Here is a 16,779-nt window from a genome sequence, read left to right as displayed (position 1 = left end):
TATAAAAATAGATTTGTAGAAAAGACAGTACAAACTAAATGTATTTTCAGTAGTTGATAGGGTCTACGATTATATATATTTATTTGGTTTATTTATTAACAATATACATTTTCTCTAGTCAAAGTCACTTTCTCTTTGACCTTACTGACTGCTTTGCGTAGCTCGACGATTAAGGCCGTTTGTGCTTCGCACACACCACCGCTAGATGGCAGTACCGTCCCCGTGGCGCTAATCTGACATTTTGTTTGAATACCTAAAGAAGAGGCAGCATGTTTTGGCACATGGTATTGGGAAGGAAGTGAAATTAAAGGCAAACATGGGCAAAACGACTCAGAATAAAGCCTCCGAATCTTCTGATAAACACAAGAAGGAAAAGATTAAAAGGTAATTAGAGGCTATTATAATCCATGAATAAATGTTCAGCGACTTGAAAGCACAGAGCAGAAATAAAAATGGCTCGATTCATACACCGGTCAAAGCAGAATATATTTAAATGATTTACTAATAACAGAAAGACACTAGCCTAATACTCAGGTAAGTGAGAGAAATCTTGATATTGTGTATACCAGTCCAATTAGTATTCTGGCTGGGTCTGTTAATACAGGAGAATGCACTAAGAAGCATTGAAGCTTCTGCTGTGTAACTTTAGTTTGATCATTTCTGTACTGAAATGAGACTTTGTTTATTTCACTAAACCATTTGTAATTTGTTTTTGACACTGACATGACGATATTGAAGCTGAGTCAGATGAGATGCTTATTTTTAATGTATTGCTTTATTTTTATTAGCAAAATTTGTTACTGTTAAGATATATGAAGGGTATATTGCGTCTACACAAAAGCAACAAAGAGCACAGCATATTATTATTGTTGTTGATATGGTGATGCTACAATAGTTGTGGTAACTTGGGCACGATGGTTATTAGTTTTTAATGGTTTTTGTTTTGGTACATAATAATTGTTGAAGAGAAGGAGTATGGGAGACCAGGATTAATTTGTGAGAGTCACCAATCGAAACGGACCAAACCAAGACAGACAACGGCTTTCCTAATCAAAGTGTTACAGGCTGAAAAGAGGAGGCCAGAGGGATCTGGTGGACTCTGGGGGAGTTTTAGGAGAAGATGGAGTGGCAAGAGAGAAAAGGACCCAAAAAGCACCCTGTGAGGGCTCTAGCCAAAAATAGGTGATGATCACAGGGGATCCTGCTCACTGCTTTCACTCAGCCAGGAGGACATGCAGATGATTGTCCAATTACCTCAGAGCCACTCTGAAGATGGCCAATCAGATGGTCTGGCCCAGGAGGGTTACAGGTGTACTCTCTGTTATTGGCAGATAAGCATACTTTGACGCACACTTGAGTATGCAGAAAATCAACCCTGCCCATTTTGTGGTCATGGGACTGTCCTGGAGGAGGTTAAGTATATCCTGATTTTGCTCACCTGGTAAAGCAGGTAAAGCAAGAAGCTGGCACCAATGTCCTGGGTTTGATTCCATGAGGCCACACATACTGTGACTCTGATGATTATATGTAATTGAAAGAGCCCATCCTGTGGTCACAAGATCTGGATAGTGACTGAGAGGAGCTCCTCAGTCCTGCGAGGAACTCGCTGCTTATCAAGACTGCGGGGAGTCTGAGGTGATTTGGCATCTCCTCTTGTGAGCTGGTCGACTCCCACCGCAGCTGTTCCAGACACATTTCTCAGTGTCGTGGTCCAGAAGTAGACCCAGAACTTCCTGGAGGGAGTATGTTCCACGTCCGATCATCTGGGTGTTCCACAAGAGGAGCTGAAGTCTCTCGTGTGGAAGATCTGGGCTGTATTTCTCAGCCTGTTCCCACCACAACTCTCCTCAGGGAAGTGGGATAATGATGTGTGTTGTGTATATTTGTACATGTATTTTTATTGTTACTGACTTCCAGTTTTTAATTTATTGCATTCCTTAGTAAAAAGGAGCTAAACAAACATGCGAGACCTCAACCAATGGAACACCTGGAGCACATACCTTTTCGTCTGCGGGAAATTATGAAAAGCAAAGAGAAAATGAAAATGGGCTCCAGGAAACTGAAGAAGCTAAGGAGAGGTATGAATTTACAGCGCTTCACTCAGGAGTGCAAGACGCTGTCTGCACATCTTTCATTTTAAGGCAAATGCCCAAGATAGTGATTTTATTTCGGGGTATCTGTGGTCATGTGTTCAGGCTTCACGTGTTGGGTGATACTATACAGGTATTATTATTATTAGTACTAGTGCATGTGAAGTTCAGAACCTGTGCCAAGTGCTAAACAGAAAGCCCAGAGATAGACACTGGCGGGCTTAGAGGGACCCGTTGACATGCAGGTGAGGGGTGACAGCTGTTCGTCCCCAGTGGGAGCCAGACGTGCGTAGGGTGCCACCACGTGGCCACACGGGGCACCCACAGTCCCAGTTGCCCCAGTTTACCCCCTAGATTCCGGGCACTCAGACCCACCGTCTCAGATTATTTAGTTTATAATGTACTGCCTAGTACAAATGTTGGTCTTGCACTTCTGAAACTGTGCCAAGAACACATCCTAAAATCCATATTCTAAAAACACATCCTAAAATCCATATTCTAAAAACACATCCTAAAATCCATATTCTAAGAGCTCAGGAATTTTTGTAGGTTTTTTTTTATTACTGTTTAAAATGTACCATTTATCATTTGTTATACTAAACTTTAACATTAAATGTTTTTTTTTGCCATCCAGACATCTAGACGGACTAGACAGTTGAAGAATCAGGTTTATTATTGTCATAACATGGGCATAATCCAAAACAATAAAGTGTAAATGTATTAATCAAACATTTTTACAACTAATTTCTATTTACTAACCCTGGAGCATTTGGTTCAGTACAATAGTCCATCATTTCAAAGTGTTGCTAAAACCCATAGCGTGTCTTCCACACCAACACGCCCAACACTACACGGCCACCTCAGCTGAGCTCTGTTAAACACATTTAACTAGTTGGTAAAAAATAAACGGCACATAATTTCCTGCTCTTTGTGAGGTAAGGTGGTTTATGAAGCGGATTAATGGAGGTGACGTATCATTAAATATCATTTTACCATGTCACGTAGTAACATTTGTGAGTGATGTTTATAAATAAAATATTCGTACACGAATGTTTTCCTGGGACACATCGGCTGCTCTGATACCTGGAGATGGATGTTTGAACATCATAGCTGCCCAGGTTCATACTTTCGTGGCACCTATAATCCCTCTAGCAGGAGGAGTCTGAGCAGACTATGGACTCTGCCACAAGGGTCGCGTAGTCATGGCTTGGGTGCAGGAACATGACCGTGATTTTCTCCTGCTTCCCAGTCCCCAGATCTTACATCTATCATATAGGGCATCTCTGGGATCAGGTAGAACAGGATGTTCAGAGCATGTCACTTCCTCCCATCTCATTTGCGGTATATGCGAGATTCCTGCAGAAAGGTTTATAGCACCTAGTGAAATGTATACCACAACAAAGTCCTGTTGTCCCCCCCACAAACGCCTCCCCCCCCCAAAGCTGTTGGGACAATCGCACTTCGGTTGCAATATCTCTCAAGCATATTTCTCATTCATTTCTTCAGCTGCCGAGTCCAACCCAAAGGCGCCGGCCCACGACCCGGACGACATCCCAGTTCCGCACTTCCGCAGAGGAAAGCAGGAGTCCGCGTCGGCTTACCTGCGCCGCATGGAGACAGAAACGGAGCACGTTATGTTCCTCACCAAGAACCAGAAAGACAGACAGCCGGAGCTCCAGCTGACGGACAGCGACCCCGCGTCACACAAGGACAAGGAGAAGAAGAAAACGTTTGTGTTTTTGCTATTTACTTCTAATAACTACGAACTGTTGTGGTGTTCCTGCCAGTGCAGCGTTCTGCTCTGTGGGCGTTTGCTCATTGCCATATTTTCTGCGTAGGTCCAACCAAACCAGACTGCAACGGCTCCTCAAGAAGAAGATTGAGAAGCGCCAGGAGAGAGCGGAGAAGGAGATGTTTGTAGGCATGTGCTCTTTCACAGGCTTTCATGTCTGAATGTCATCCTTTATCTCCACACTGGGTTCTTGTAATCTGATGTTCCTTTTAACTTTTGGTTTCTCTTCCTGAAGATGAAGTACAGTTTGGGGAGGTTGCCATGGCACCTCCCTCACTCACTGCCAAGCCAAAGAAGGCCACCGTGAAGTCGCAGGTAAACCGTCGTTATCTGTAAAGAGATGTTTTTTGATTGTGTTTTGGCATGGCTGTTGCATTTAGGACTTCGTTTAGATGACGAAACATTGAATGCGAGTCTGTAGGAATCCTCATTTAGAGCAATATTTCAGCTACCTTAAACACTAATGTTGCTAGTAATGAATTAAAACAGGTACAAGTTATTCTAAAGCACTGTCATCCAAACTCAATATGCGTCTTTCGTTCAAATATTGACTGTAGTATCTTGACGTGTTGGCCATGCATCGCTATATGTGTGTATTGTGAATTCCTCTAGGGGGCGTCCAAGGGTCTTCTTCTGACTTCTTTACTTGGTCACACGGCTGTTTCAACAACCAAGCCTTCTATGGCGAGGCAGAGGATGATGGAGGAAGAGCGTGAGAGGGTGGTGCAGGCCTACCGCCACCTGAAGAAGCAGAGACAAGAACAGCAGGAGCAGCAGAAGACGGTCTTAACCAGACTCCTGCATCCCCAGTGATCTCCTCAACACCTCCCAACGCTCTACTGCACGCACGACATGGCAAAGCAGAGGAGATCTTTATCTTTTCATACTGTCTGGATTTAAGATGATGGGAGATCTGTGATCTGTCAGGATGCCTGAAGGCTCTGGATTTAAGATGATGGGAGATCACTGATTAGAGAAGATAACTAGCCCACATGCCTGGGAGGTGGGTGTTTGAGCAGAGAGGACTGCATAACTTGAAGACTTAACATTTTTGTTCATGGAGAAGGAAAGGTGTAAAATTAATAATACTAAAAATAACCCACACATCTGCGCAACCGGAGGTCAATAACCTTTACACTGAAATGAACCCTCATAAAGGCTCAAAATATCAATAAAAATAAAATGTTTTTATTTTTTATTTATCACAGCTAATTAAAAAGGTTATGCTGACAAAGTTTTACAATGATATCAAACATGTTGATCACAGTGAGACGTAACTGAAGTGTTCATCTAGTTCTATTCTTGAGGAAAGCAGGCGTGTTGGGCTGTGTTCAGTAATGTTCTTACACATCTGAAACTGGAATAATAAGATATTGCATGAATCAAAGAGAATTGTAGTTAATATGCAGACTGACTTTGCATAGTCATGGGAATATCTGAAAATGTGAATACACCACGGAGGAACTAGTAGTTAAAGTGTGTGTTATGGGGGGAGAGCCTGTACCATAAGCTGGATAATCTAGAGGGTTTGACAGTTTCTTGTTTCCCTTATTACAAAAGACATAGGAGCAATCACAGGCAGGTGTTCAGGTGACAGGAGCATTCACAGGCAGGTGTTCAGGTGACAGGAGCATTCACAGGCAGGTGTTCAGGTGACAGGAGCATTCACAGGCAGGTGTTCAGGTGACAGGAGCAATCACAGGCAGGTGTTCAATTAGTGGAAATTCACCTCATAACAAGTAATTTGTTCCTGTTCCTCCATTTTTTTAGTCCTGCAGGTTATGATTCCAAATTGAATGCATAATCCCCAATAAATCAAGTGTGTGTTATTACCTGAGAACAAGGGTTTCATTTATGTCAAATATCTATTTTATATTATTTCTAAGCATATTTCATTATTTGAAACTTGGCAAATTTAAGGTTAGGTAACAAATTTCTGAAAAATACCAGTATACCAAATACCAAACATGTACCAAAATTAGCTTGCAACATTTTCCACCACATAAATAATTCTCAATGGGTTAAAATTATTAGCATTAAAAGGGGTGGGGGTGGGGTAATTTGCCAGTAATTTTAGCCCCCTGTCCACCCCTTGGAGGCACCAGTGCTCTGTAGGCTCTGATGACCCTTCTATGACGGAGGGTTGGCAGTGGGTTGTCAGACCTTATGCCAGAATACAGGTTAGTAGAAAAATATTCAAAGACTAAAGGTGATTAGTGCTGTGATTAGTGCTCCATATCACTGGTCTGCACGTGTACACCAGCAGTAGTGACACAGGCAGGTAGGAGAGCAGCTAAAGCTTCTTCTAAATATGGAACCATCCTTTCCACTGTAGAGCTGCACGGTGCTGTGTGGAGGGAGAACTTCTAATATGACATTGAAGAAGCTCCATGTCAGATATAACCAAGCTCAGTAGAGCACAACCATTCAAAATGGCTTCATGATGTATGCATTCATATTTTCACATGATGCTTTTACATTTACAAGTGGCAAATATGGTAGTGAACAAAGCAAACAGTAAAGACAGACAGACAGAGAAACCGCTATGCTGTAGCTATGGTCACCATCCTGCTTGGTAGGTGACAGCACATTCTTGCAGGAAGTACACGTCTTTTCTAAAACAAGCACGAATGTTGAGTATGTGATGAACATCCCTTAGCAGTGTTTTCTTCCGATAGCTGCACTGTTTCCTGTACCAAAGTACTGGTGAAAATTCGGTAGGTGCAGATTAAAACTGGATAATACACAGGTAGTCTTACCAACCTTTCTCATTAATAACTACTTTGTCTCAGTCTTTTTAATGCAGTTTCCATTTGTGTGCATTGTCAGTAGTGGTATATTGACTAAGTAGCATGCGCTGTGAGGAATTGAGAGACTAAACCTCTTACCTGCTTTACATTTCTTCATATGTGTGGACACTGGCTATTGGCTTGGCAACAGTTACCTTACCGATGCCCATTTTTGGGTAATAATGGGATTTGTGGTTAAGCAGTGGGCAGAATGGTATTAGTGGTTTACTTGTCTGTATCTAACCCAAATACACTGATGTGTGTCAGAAGACATTACTACCTGAAATGAGTATGTTTGACTTTGGGAAACAAAGCACAGCAAACCTAGCTTCATAAACACGTGGATGTAGTAACGGTATATTTTGATTAATTATTCAAAACTATTTTTCACCACAGGTGGTTCATCTGCAGCTGTGCCTTAAAATCGTAGAATGTACGCATGGCTTGACATGGCTGAACTCACACATGATTGTAAGGGAATTGGTGATTCACTGTCTGTGACCCTCAGTCAGACATTTGGTTCACTGCCTTATCTGTGTGTGTGCTCCTCAGTTAGAACTTCTCTTTCTCTCTCTCTCTCCCTGTCTCACTGTACTTTTGCACTACCCCCACACCCAGTCCACTGTACCTCCTCTCCTGATAAGAACACCAATCATACATACATTATATTGCCAAAAGTATTCGCTCACCCATCCAAAAGATCAGAATCAGGTGTTCCAATCACTTCCAAAAAATTCTTCTTCTTCTTCTTTCTCTTCTTTCAAATTTGTGGCAGCACGCTGGCTTGGTGGTTAGCACGTTTGCTTCTCAGCACTGGGGTCTTGGGTTCAAGTCCCTATCTGAGTGGAGTTTCCATGTTCTCCCTGTGTTTGCGTGGGTTTCCTCCAGGGTCTCCGATTTCCGCCCACAGTCCAAAAACATGGTGGTTAGGTAAATTGGCAGTCCCAGACAAATTCTCCCTAGTGGGATCAAACTCTCCAGCGGATCAAACTCCTCCATCTGGCCCTGTCCTGAGTGTCCGCCACTGATACACCAGCCACTCTCATATCCTCTACCACTGCATCCATAAACCTTCTCTTAGGCCTACCTCTCCTCCTCTTGCCTGGAAGTTCCATCCTCAAGACCCTCCTACCAATATACCTCTCCTCCCTCCTCTGTACATGTCCAAACCATCTCAATCTCGCTTCTCTTACTTTATCTCCAAAACCTGCTAAATATGCTAATCCTCTAATAAACTAATTTCTGATCCTATCCTTCCTTGTCACTCCAAATGAGAATCTCAACATCTTCAACTCAGACACCTCCATCTCCCTCACCTGTCTCTTTGTCAGTGGCACTGTTTCCAGTCCATACAACATAGCAGGTCTCACTACTGTCCTATAGATCTTTCCTTTCATTCTAGCCGACACCCTTCTATCACAGATCACCCCAGACACTTTATGCCATCCACCCCACCCTGCCTCGTCAACCTTCACCAAATCAACTCCTTGTAACTGGACCTGTCCACCGTCTGCCCTCTCATTCACACACACTCTGTTTTACTCCTGCTCACTTTCATTCCCCTGCTCCCCAAAGCATATCTCCATCTTTCCAAGCTCACCTCCACCTGCTCCCTACTCTCACTACAGATCACAATGTCATCAGCAAACGTCATAGTCCAAGGGGACTCCTGCCTAACCTTGTCCATCAGTCTGTCCATGACATTTGCAAACAGGAAGGGACTCAGGGCTGATCCCTGATGTAGTCCTACCCCCACTTTAAACTCGTCTGTCATTCCTATCGCACATCTCACTGCTGTCACACCGTTCTCATACATATCCTGCACTACCCTCACATACTTTTCTGCTACTCCTGACTCGGTACTCTATCATAAGCTTTCTCTAAGTCAACAAACACACTATGTAACTCCTTCTGTCCTTCCCTATACTTCTCCATTAACACTCTCAAAGCAAACATAGCATCTGTGGTGCACTTAGCTGGCATGAAACCATACTGCTGCTCACAGATCCCTACCTCTCCTCTAAGCCTAGCTTCCACTACTCTTTCCCAGGTTTTCAGGCTGTGACTGATCAACTTTATTCCCCTGTAATTACTACAGCTCTTAACGTCACCCTTATTCTTGAAAATTGGCACAATTATGCTTCGTCTCCACTCCTCAGGCATCTTCTGACCTTCCAAGATTCTGTTAAATAACCCGTCAAAAACTCCACTGCTGTCTCTCCCAAACATTTCCATGCCTCGACTGGAATATCATCCGGTCCAACTGCCTTACCACACTTCATTCTCCGAATTGTAGCCCTTACTTCCTCCTTGCTCACCTGGGGCACTTCCTGATTCACAACCTCTACCTCTTCTAACCTTCTTTCCCTTTCATTCTCTTGATTCATCAGTTCCTCAAAATACTCCTTCCACCTTCCCAAGACACTCTCCTCACCAGACAACACATTTCCATCTTTATCCTTTATCATCCTAACCTGCTGCACATCCTACCCATCACGGTTTCTCTGTCTGGCTAATCTGTACAGATCCTTTTCCCCTTCCTTAGTGTCCAACTTCTCATACAGCTTGCTATATGCCTTCTCTTCAGCTTCTGCCACTACTCTCTCTGCCTTACGACACATCTCCTTGTACCTCTGTCTACTTTCCTCATCTCGCTGAAAATCCCAATTCTTTTTAGCCAATCGATTTCCTCTCAAGCTTCCCTGAACTTCCTCATTCCACCACCACGACTCCTTGTCTATCTTCCTCTGTCCTGAGGCTCTGTCCAAGTACCTTCCTAGCCACATCCCTCACTGCATTTGAAGTCTCATCCCAGGTATCCAGAACACCACCACCATTACCCAGTACCTGCCTCACCTCATCCCTGAATTTTACACCACAGTCCTCATCCTTTAACTTCCACCACCTGATCTTAGGTTCCGCTCTCACTCTCTTCCTCTTCTTCACCTCCAAAACCATCCTACATATCACCATCCTATGCTGTTTAGCTACACTCTCCCCTGGTAACACCTTGCAATCACTAACCTCTTTCAGGTTTTGTCTCCTCCAGAGGATATAGTCGACCTGTGTGCATCTTCCCCCACTCTTATGTTACCTTGTGCTCTTCCTTTTTCTTAAAGTAGGTGTTAACTACAGCCATCTTTATCCTTTTAGCAAAATCTACCATCATTTGTCCTTCTGTATTCCTTTCATTAACACCATATCTACCCAACACTCCTCATCACCACTGTTCCCTCCAACAACATGTCCATTTAAATCTGCTCCAATAACCACTCTCTCTTCTTTAGGAACCTGCAAAACTACTTCATCTAACTCTCTCCAGAATTCTTCTTTCTCCTCCACATCACAACCTACCTGAGGAGCATAAGCACTGATGACATTCATCATCACCCCATCAATCGCTAACTTTACACAGATCACCCTGTCACTTACTCTCTTTACCTCCACTACACTCTTACTAAACTCATCCTTCAGGATTACCCCTACTCCATTTCTCTTCCTGCCTACACTATGATAGAAGAGTTTGAAGCCACCACCAATGCTCCTGGCCTTGCTCCCCTTCCACTTGGTCTCCTGTACACACAGTATATCTATCTTCCTCCTCTCCATCGCATCAGCTAGCTCTCTCCCTTTACCTGTTATAGAGCCCACATTCAACGTACCAACTCTAACCTCCACCTTCCTGCTCTGCCTCCTCTCCTTCATCTTCAGAACCCTCTTCCCCCCCTCCTCCTCCTCCTTGTCCCAACAGTAGTGCAATTTCCACTAATGCCCTGTTGGACAACAGCACCAGTGGTGGTCGTTGTTAACCTGGGCCTCGACCGATCCGGTATGGAATTTCTGTTTTTGATCCGCATCATTCGATTTGGCGCAGTTTTTACACCGGAAGCCCTTCCTGACGCAACCCTCCCTGTTTATCCGGGCTTGGGACCGGCACTAAAATACACTGGTGTGTGCACCCTAGTGGCTAGGTTGAGCTCAAAATTTAAATTCAAATGCAATAATTCCATTTATATTTGCAATGTGATAGATGTCTATTCATATTTCATTTACAAATACATTTTAATGCTTTATTTGTGCCTTTATTGAAATGAAAATGTATTTCCTGATTTGAATTCATGGGCCCCTATCTCGGGATGAACCCATTCCAGGGTGCCCTGCCCTTCACAAAGAAAAGAGTTCATGTGATCATGCAAAGGTTGTATCAAAATTGTAATTAAAATGTTATTCGCTTAATATGCTTTGCATTTCGTGATAACGCGTTTGAAATGTAATTTTCAACCTCACCACCACGCTAAAAAGATGTCAATATTCAATTGTTAATGGAGAAATAGCGCCACCCCTGTTTGCAATAACATTACGATACCAACAGCGCTCAAACTGTGTCAAAATGCATTTTGAAAATGCAATCCGAGCAGAATGCATTTTCATTTCCATGGTCTTCCACTATATTCAAATTATAGTCAAATTAGATCCCATCAGCCTTCCACTTTATTCAGCCAATCGGGTTCCACAGCTTTCCCCCTCAGGCAGCCAATCAGGACGGGACTACAGCATGCTCAGCAGTACAGTACAGGGGAGTTTTTTAAACATGGCCGCAGAAGCGCTCATTAGATTAATTCAAAGGGTAGCAGACGAGTCCTTATGATGAATTTGCACACGATTATTATAAAAGGTTAATCGGTCAAGTGTAGGGCTGCACGATTAATCGTATTTTTATCGTTATCGCGATGTGAAGTTTCACGATAAACACATCGAAAGAGCCACGATAACTCCTTGAATAACAGCAAACTCAAATTGCATTATCCTCGTCCAGCAATAGAGGGAGCTATTCACGCTGCAGACTATGATCACGTGACGTAAGTAGGCAAGAGGCAGAGTTGCCAGGTTTGCGGTTTTCACGCCAAATTGGGCTTGTTTGAAAATCCTGCCGCGGGTAAAAATTCTGGGGCCGCGGGGTGCGGTTTTTTGGGCTACTTTTGAGTTGGGCTACTGCGGAAGTTACAAGTCAACACTAAGAATCAATCGCGATATAATACTTAATTTGTCTCCATTTCACACTCGCCACCCCCCGCCGACAACTTACACTTGCAGATATTGTGCGGGATATTTTTGTAGGACCTGGCAACCCTGGAGTGAGGCGAACACGCGCAGCAGACACGCGATTTGGATTAAGCCTGGTTTACACTTGATGCGGCGCGAGGGTCCGCGAGGCGAAAATAACGTTATCGCAGTGGCTTCGCCCGTGCGCAATGGCCTCGCACGCTGTCGATTCGCGGTCGTGCACCTCTCGAATTTTGTAAGTTCGCGCGCGCCGCGTCTCAGCGCAATGAGAACAGTCATGTTTGCAGGGTTCATACACTTATACAAGGTGGAATTCAAGCACTTGTACGTCACTTTCAAGGTCCATTTCAATAATTCCCAGCACGTTAAACTTAATTGAATTAAATATTTATACATATACTCTAAATGATTCGAAATAATTTGCTTTTTTTAATCACATTATTTAATGGATGTTTATTTTCAAAACGCCCAATCATGTTCTCTCATGTTTCGTCCTGGAATTACAAGAGGCTCGTATTTGTTAACGTAACAAGAGAACTGTTCAGTCAGACAGATATTTGTTGTGAAACGAAGTAGTTACAATTTCAAGCATTTTCAAGTAATTTAGCCTAAATTCCAGCACTTTCAAACCTGAAACACAAAGCAACATTAAAATTGGTCAGGTAAATGTTCATTCCCCTGTATTTGAAGGGTGTTTTTTTTTATACTACTAGGCCTACATATCGTTTCGGACAACACTGCAAAGAATGTGACATGGCAAGAATAAACGCTTCCGCCTTTCGCGGAGGTTCACGAGGTGTGCGGAGTCGCGCTACGGTCACTCGTGAAAGTATAAACCTAGATTGAATCTATTGTTGAATAAACCTGCAAAATATTTGGAATTATTCTGGATTCATTACACAGTAAAAAACAAAACAAATTAACGTGCTGCTGTTCAGAGAGACACCACATTTCTGTATTTTAATCTTAATTTATCGTGGTTCACATCGATATCGGGATATCCAACAATGTTATCGCACATCGCAATTCTAGTCCATATCGTGCACCCCTATCATGAAGTATGCGTCCTGAATCGAAGGTGCTACTTGGTTATCGTCTTTGGTTCTCTGAAAGACTGAGCATCCTAGGTGGTCAGCCTCACACATGGATGCCTCCTCTAAGCATGCTGGCAGGTGTTTGCTGGTTGAGAGTCCGCCATAATTTTCCTTCACGTGAAACACGTTTGGACATCGTCGGAAGAGAGAGGGGCGTCCAAGTTCAGAGGTAGCAGTGAAGAATGTACAAACTGCTGGTGGTTTGTGTACATTGCCCAGGCATACGTTGCCCACTACCACCCACCCCAAGTCCAACTTCTGTGCGTAAGGCGCATTGTGAGTGCCATTAACCTGTTTACAGACCTTGTGAACACGAAGTATGTTGCGGCCTAGGAGAAGCATGATTGGGGCATTTGGATCGACCTCTGGGATAAGATGTGCCAATGACTTCAAATGAGGATGGTGGAGCGCTACATCGGGAGTTGGAATCTCGTCCCTATTGTTCGGGATGTCGTTACATTCTATAAGGCTTGGTAATGAGAGACGAACAGTTCCATCTAGAGATTCCACTTCATAGCCTGTAGCTCTTCTTCCTGATACTTGCTTCACTCCACTGCATGTTCTTAAAGTATACGGAGAACTCAAACTTGAGTCGCTGAAGACATCAAAGAAATGTGAGGTGACTAGAGATCTGTTGCTCTGATCGTCTAGTATGGCATAGACTCTCTTTGCCTTATTCCTTAACCCAGAAGGATAAACCTTTACGAGGCTTATTTTAGAGCATGATCTGTTAGAGAGATCTCCCCCACAAACTTGAGTACACTGAGTGTTGACCTGTGACTGAAGGGAGAGTTCGCTCTCCCCGCCGTGCTCCTATGGAGGATCTACCTCTGCTGCCCAAGGTGCTGGCTCAGGGTGTAGTACTGTAGGATGCCTTTCGCTATTGCATTCAGCGCACTGAATTTTGGCTGAGCAGTTCCTTGCTACATGCAGTGTGGAGGCGCAACATTTAAAGCAAACATGGTTCTCCTTCAAGAAGCTCTTACGATCTTCGATAGGCTTCTCCCTAAATGCTCGGCATTTGCGCAGTGGGTGTGGCTTTTTGTGAAGAAGACACATTTTGTTGAAGTCGTCGGGCATTGAGAACAGCTCATTCGTTTTGGGACTCATTTTTGAGATAACCTCGGTTTTATGTGTGGAAACCTCTTTATGTCTGTGCGACTTCCAAGCTGCCCTTTCATCTCTTGGGTCACTCTCCTCTCGAGTGCTGAGATTGAAACTTGGATCGTTCCGAATGCTTGCCTCTTGACTGATGAAATACACAAAGTAGCCAAATGGTGGATATGAAACCTGATATCTTTGTTTGTATGCTGAACCTACTGAGGCCCATTTGTCCTGTAGGTTACAGGGAAGTTTCCGCAAGACCGGATTGATGCCTCTTGCCGTGTCGAGGAAGGCAAGGCCAGGTAAGTCTCCTTCATCCTTGGCAGCCAGGAGTTCACTCAGTAGATCACTCAACTTGATCAACTTAGAATAGTCTTGGTGTGTTATTTTGGGAAAGGTCTCTATCCTTTTGAAGAGGGCATCTTCTATAATTTCAGCAGCGCCATACATTTGGTCAAGCCGGTTCCAAATCATTGCCAGTCCTGCATCTGGGCGGTTTATGTGGATTGCTCTAATTCGTTCCACATGTTCAGCCGAATCTTTGCCTAGCCACTTAAGTAGTAGGTCCATCTCCTCACTGGATGTCAGACATAAACCGTGTATGGCAGACTCAAATGACCGTTTCCAAGCTCTATAGTTTTGAGGTTTGTCATTAAACCTGAGTAAACCTGTAGATACAAGCTCCCGTCGAGCCAGATATCTCATGAAGTCATTCACACTTACATCGTCGACTTTAGGACTTGAATATGATGATGGAGGGGGATGAACACCTCTGCTCACTTGTGGCATGGCGGGTTGTGTTGGAGCTAGAGGGTCATGCTCGAACCGGACTGCGTTTTTTTTCTGAATATGCTCTTGCCAGTCGTGAGGCAGCTGTGAGTTCTGGCGAAGGGGCTGAGCTATGCGATCATCTTGATTTGGAATTAGTGGCTTAGCATCTGGCATGAGGCTCATAGGTGTAGCGTCGGTGTCTTGCTGTGCATTTGAAGGGAGAGTGATTGGTGATATTCTTCATCCAACTGTTGTCCTTGGTTGAAAACGTACTCTGTTGTTCGATTGATGGCTTCTAAGGGAGCTATTTCTCTATTATACTGGTCATTGGGTAGGTTTATTAAATCAGTCACTGATTCCAATGCTTCAGCTTCAGCAACAGCTGCAGCGGTTTCTTTTTTGACATTGAGAATTTCAATCGACACTTCTAATTTGGCCATTTTAAGTTTTAAATCAGCTTCCTGTTCGACGAAGGCGAGGCGTGCTTTCGCTGCTTCCGCCTTTGCTCTTGCTTTCGCGGCAGCAGACCCTGTACTCGAGGCTCTTGATCGCACAGAGGAGCATGAAACTTGAGATCGTGTCTCCCATGTTGCTGATTTCTCTGTCATTATTGCCAATTATGTTATAATGACTTAGAGGGATGGATGTTATACTGAAATGTCTATGAGCTAGATGTAAGGATGTGTATTTATGTCGTCCAGCTTATTCCGCAATGTCTAGCCCGTTGAGAAGCTGTGGTTTTACTGTACTGCCCTCTGTGCATGCAGCAATGCATCTAGACAGTCAGTTAACTCTTCTTGAATATCAAGACTCTGAGGAATGTTGTCTTCTTATCCACAGGTTTATTGACATCAAGGAAGTGTAAAACTAAACACACAAAAAGATATATCACTTATTCAGTGTAAGATTAATCAAAGTAAATTAAATGATACTGCACATGACTCTCAACTGTTACAGTTTTAACACAATTCAACTCAACCCAGTGACATGTAATATTTAAAGTATATTTATAACCATACTCTTAACTAGTTTATTACAGTAGCTTGGTCTGATTATGAATCAGCGGTAAACTAATACCTTAATCTTGCATAGGAACATTAGAAATGATCTAAGTCAACTTAACAAACTAGAAATACTGTGAACATAATACTCTATAATGAAATTAAACATAACATACCCACGATACCACATTTAGAGCGAAGATGAATGCAGATGTGACTGGATTAACTGGGCACATTGATAACACTCAAACCCTCATTCTCCACCTAGCTTCCTGGTTAGTCACATGACATAGTGTGGCTGTATCTCTTAAAGGTACAGTCACCATATTCAAGTACATTTACTAAACACTCGACAACACATATAGGTAACCAAAATTTCTACTTAAGTAACAAAGTATTTGTACATCGTTATTTGACAGACCCTCCAGAATTTCGCAATGTTGCGATTTGCAACTTCAACGCAAATTCAAGCAAACCCCGCAAATTCAGGGCTGTGTTGCAACTTCAGCCAATCACTGCAACTTTCCCGCAAATTTGACCAATCATTGATGTCGTCTTGATGTGACGTTGACAAACTCCCACCTTACTTCCGTATATACGTTCAAGAGGAGCAGACTGAAAGCAGCATGGGTGAGGCGAACGTTTCACACTTGCCGACAAAAATAACGGCAAAAGTTCGGGAAAAGCAGTATCCCGGTACACTACATGAAAGCGGGGGTAAACTGTTTTTTTTTTGTTTTCAGCGTTTTATTGTTTCACAACGATGGGTTCGTACATGTATTTCCAACAAGTTTAACATTTCTAGTACCAGCCCATCCACTCCAAGTGATTTTTCATAGTCTTTTAAGAGACGGAAAGTCCATTTCTGCCACCGAGCTGTTGCACTTCGAGGGATCATTTCAAGAAAGTGAGAGGGATTATTGTGCATTCTTCGTCCCAATACCTGTGTTTCAGGGGGCGGGGCATACAAAAACTTAAGAGGGATCATTCCTACCCAAACTATTTAATACCACATAGAGTAAGAGAAATAAAATCATTGCTTGAAGTGTTAAAACCAGGGATAAAACACAGGAT

The 16,779-nt window shown here is 43.3% G+C and overlaps 1 protein-coding gene across 3 annotated transcripts; it reads left to right on the top strand.

The window, feature by feature from the left end:
- Nucleotides 1-225: 225 nt before the first annotated feature.
- On the top strand, nucleotides 226-5,714 carry ccdc137 (coiled-coil domain containing 137). 3 transcript variants are annotated; one of them, XM_076982123.1, is made up of 6 exons: nucleotides 226-384; nucleotides 1,942-2,078; nucleotides 3,597-3,819; nucleotides 3,929-4,011; nucleotides 4,118-4,197; nucleotides 4,495-5,714. In XM_076982123.1, the coding sequence occupies exons 1-6, from the start codon at nucleotides 317-319 to the stop codon at nucleotides 4,693-4,695; spliced, it is 792 nt and encodes a 263-aa protein (XP_076838238.1). In that variant the 5' UTR covers nucleotides 226-316; the 3' UTR covers nucleotides 4,696-5,714. The 3 variants fall into 3 exon arrangements, with proteins under 3 accessions (XP_076838238.1, XP_076838245.1, XP_076838255.1); XM_076982130.1 differs by having other exon boundaries at nucleotides 261-384; nucleotides 967-2,078; XM_076982140.1 differs by having other exon boundaries at nucleotides 367-384; nucleotides 972-2,078.
- The last annotated feature ends 11,065 nt before the right edge of the window (nucleotides 5,715-16,779 follow it).

Source organism: Brachyhypopomus gauderio, chromosome 2 (genome assembly GCF_052324685.1).
Source record: "Brachyhypopomus gauderio isolate BG-103 chromosome 2, BGAUD_0.2, whole genome shotgun sequence".
NCBI classification, from domain to species: domain Eukaryota; kingdom Metazoa; phylum Chordata; class Actinopteri; order Gymnotiformes; family Hypopomidae; genus Brachyhypopomus; species Brachyhypopomus gauderio.
Note: the sequence above shows the minus strand (reverse complement) of the source record. Positions and strands in the feature narration are given on the sequence as shown.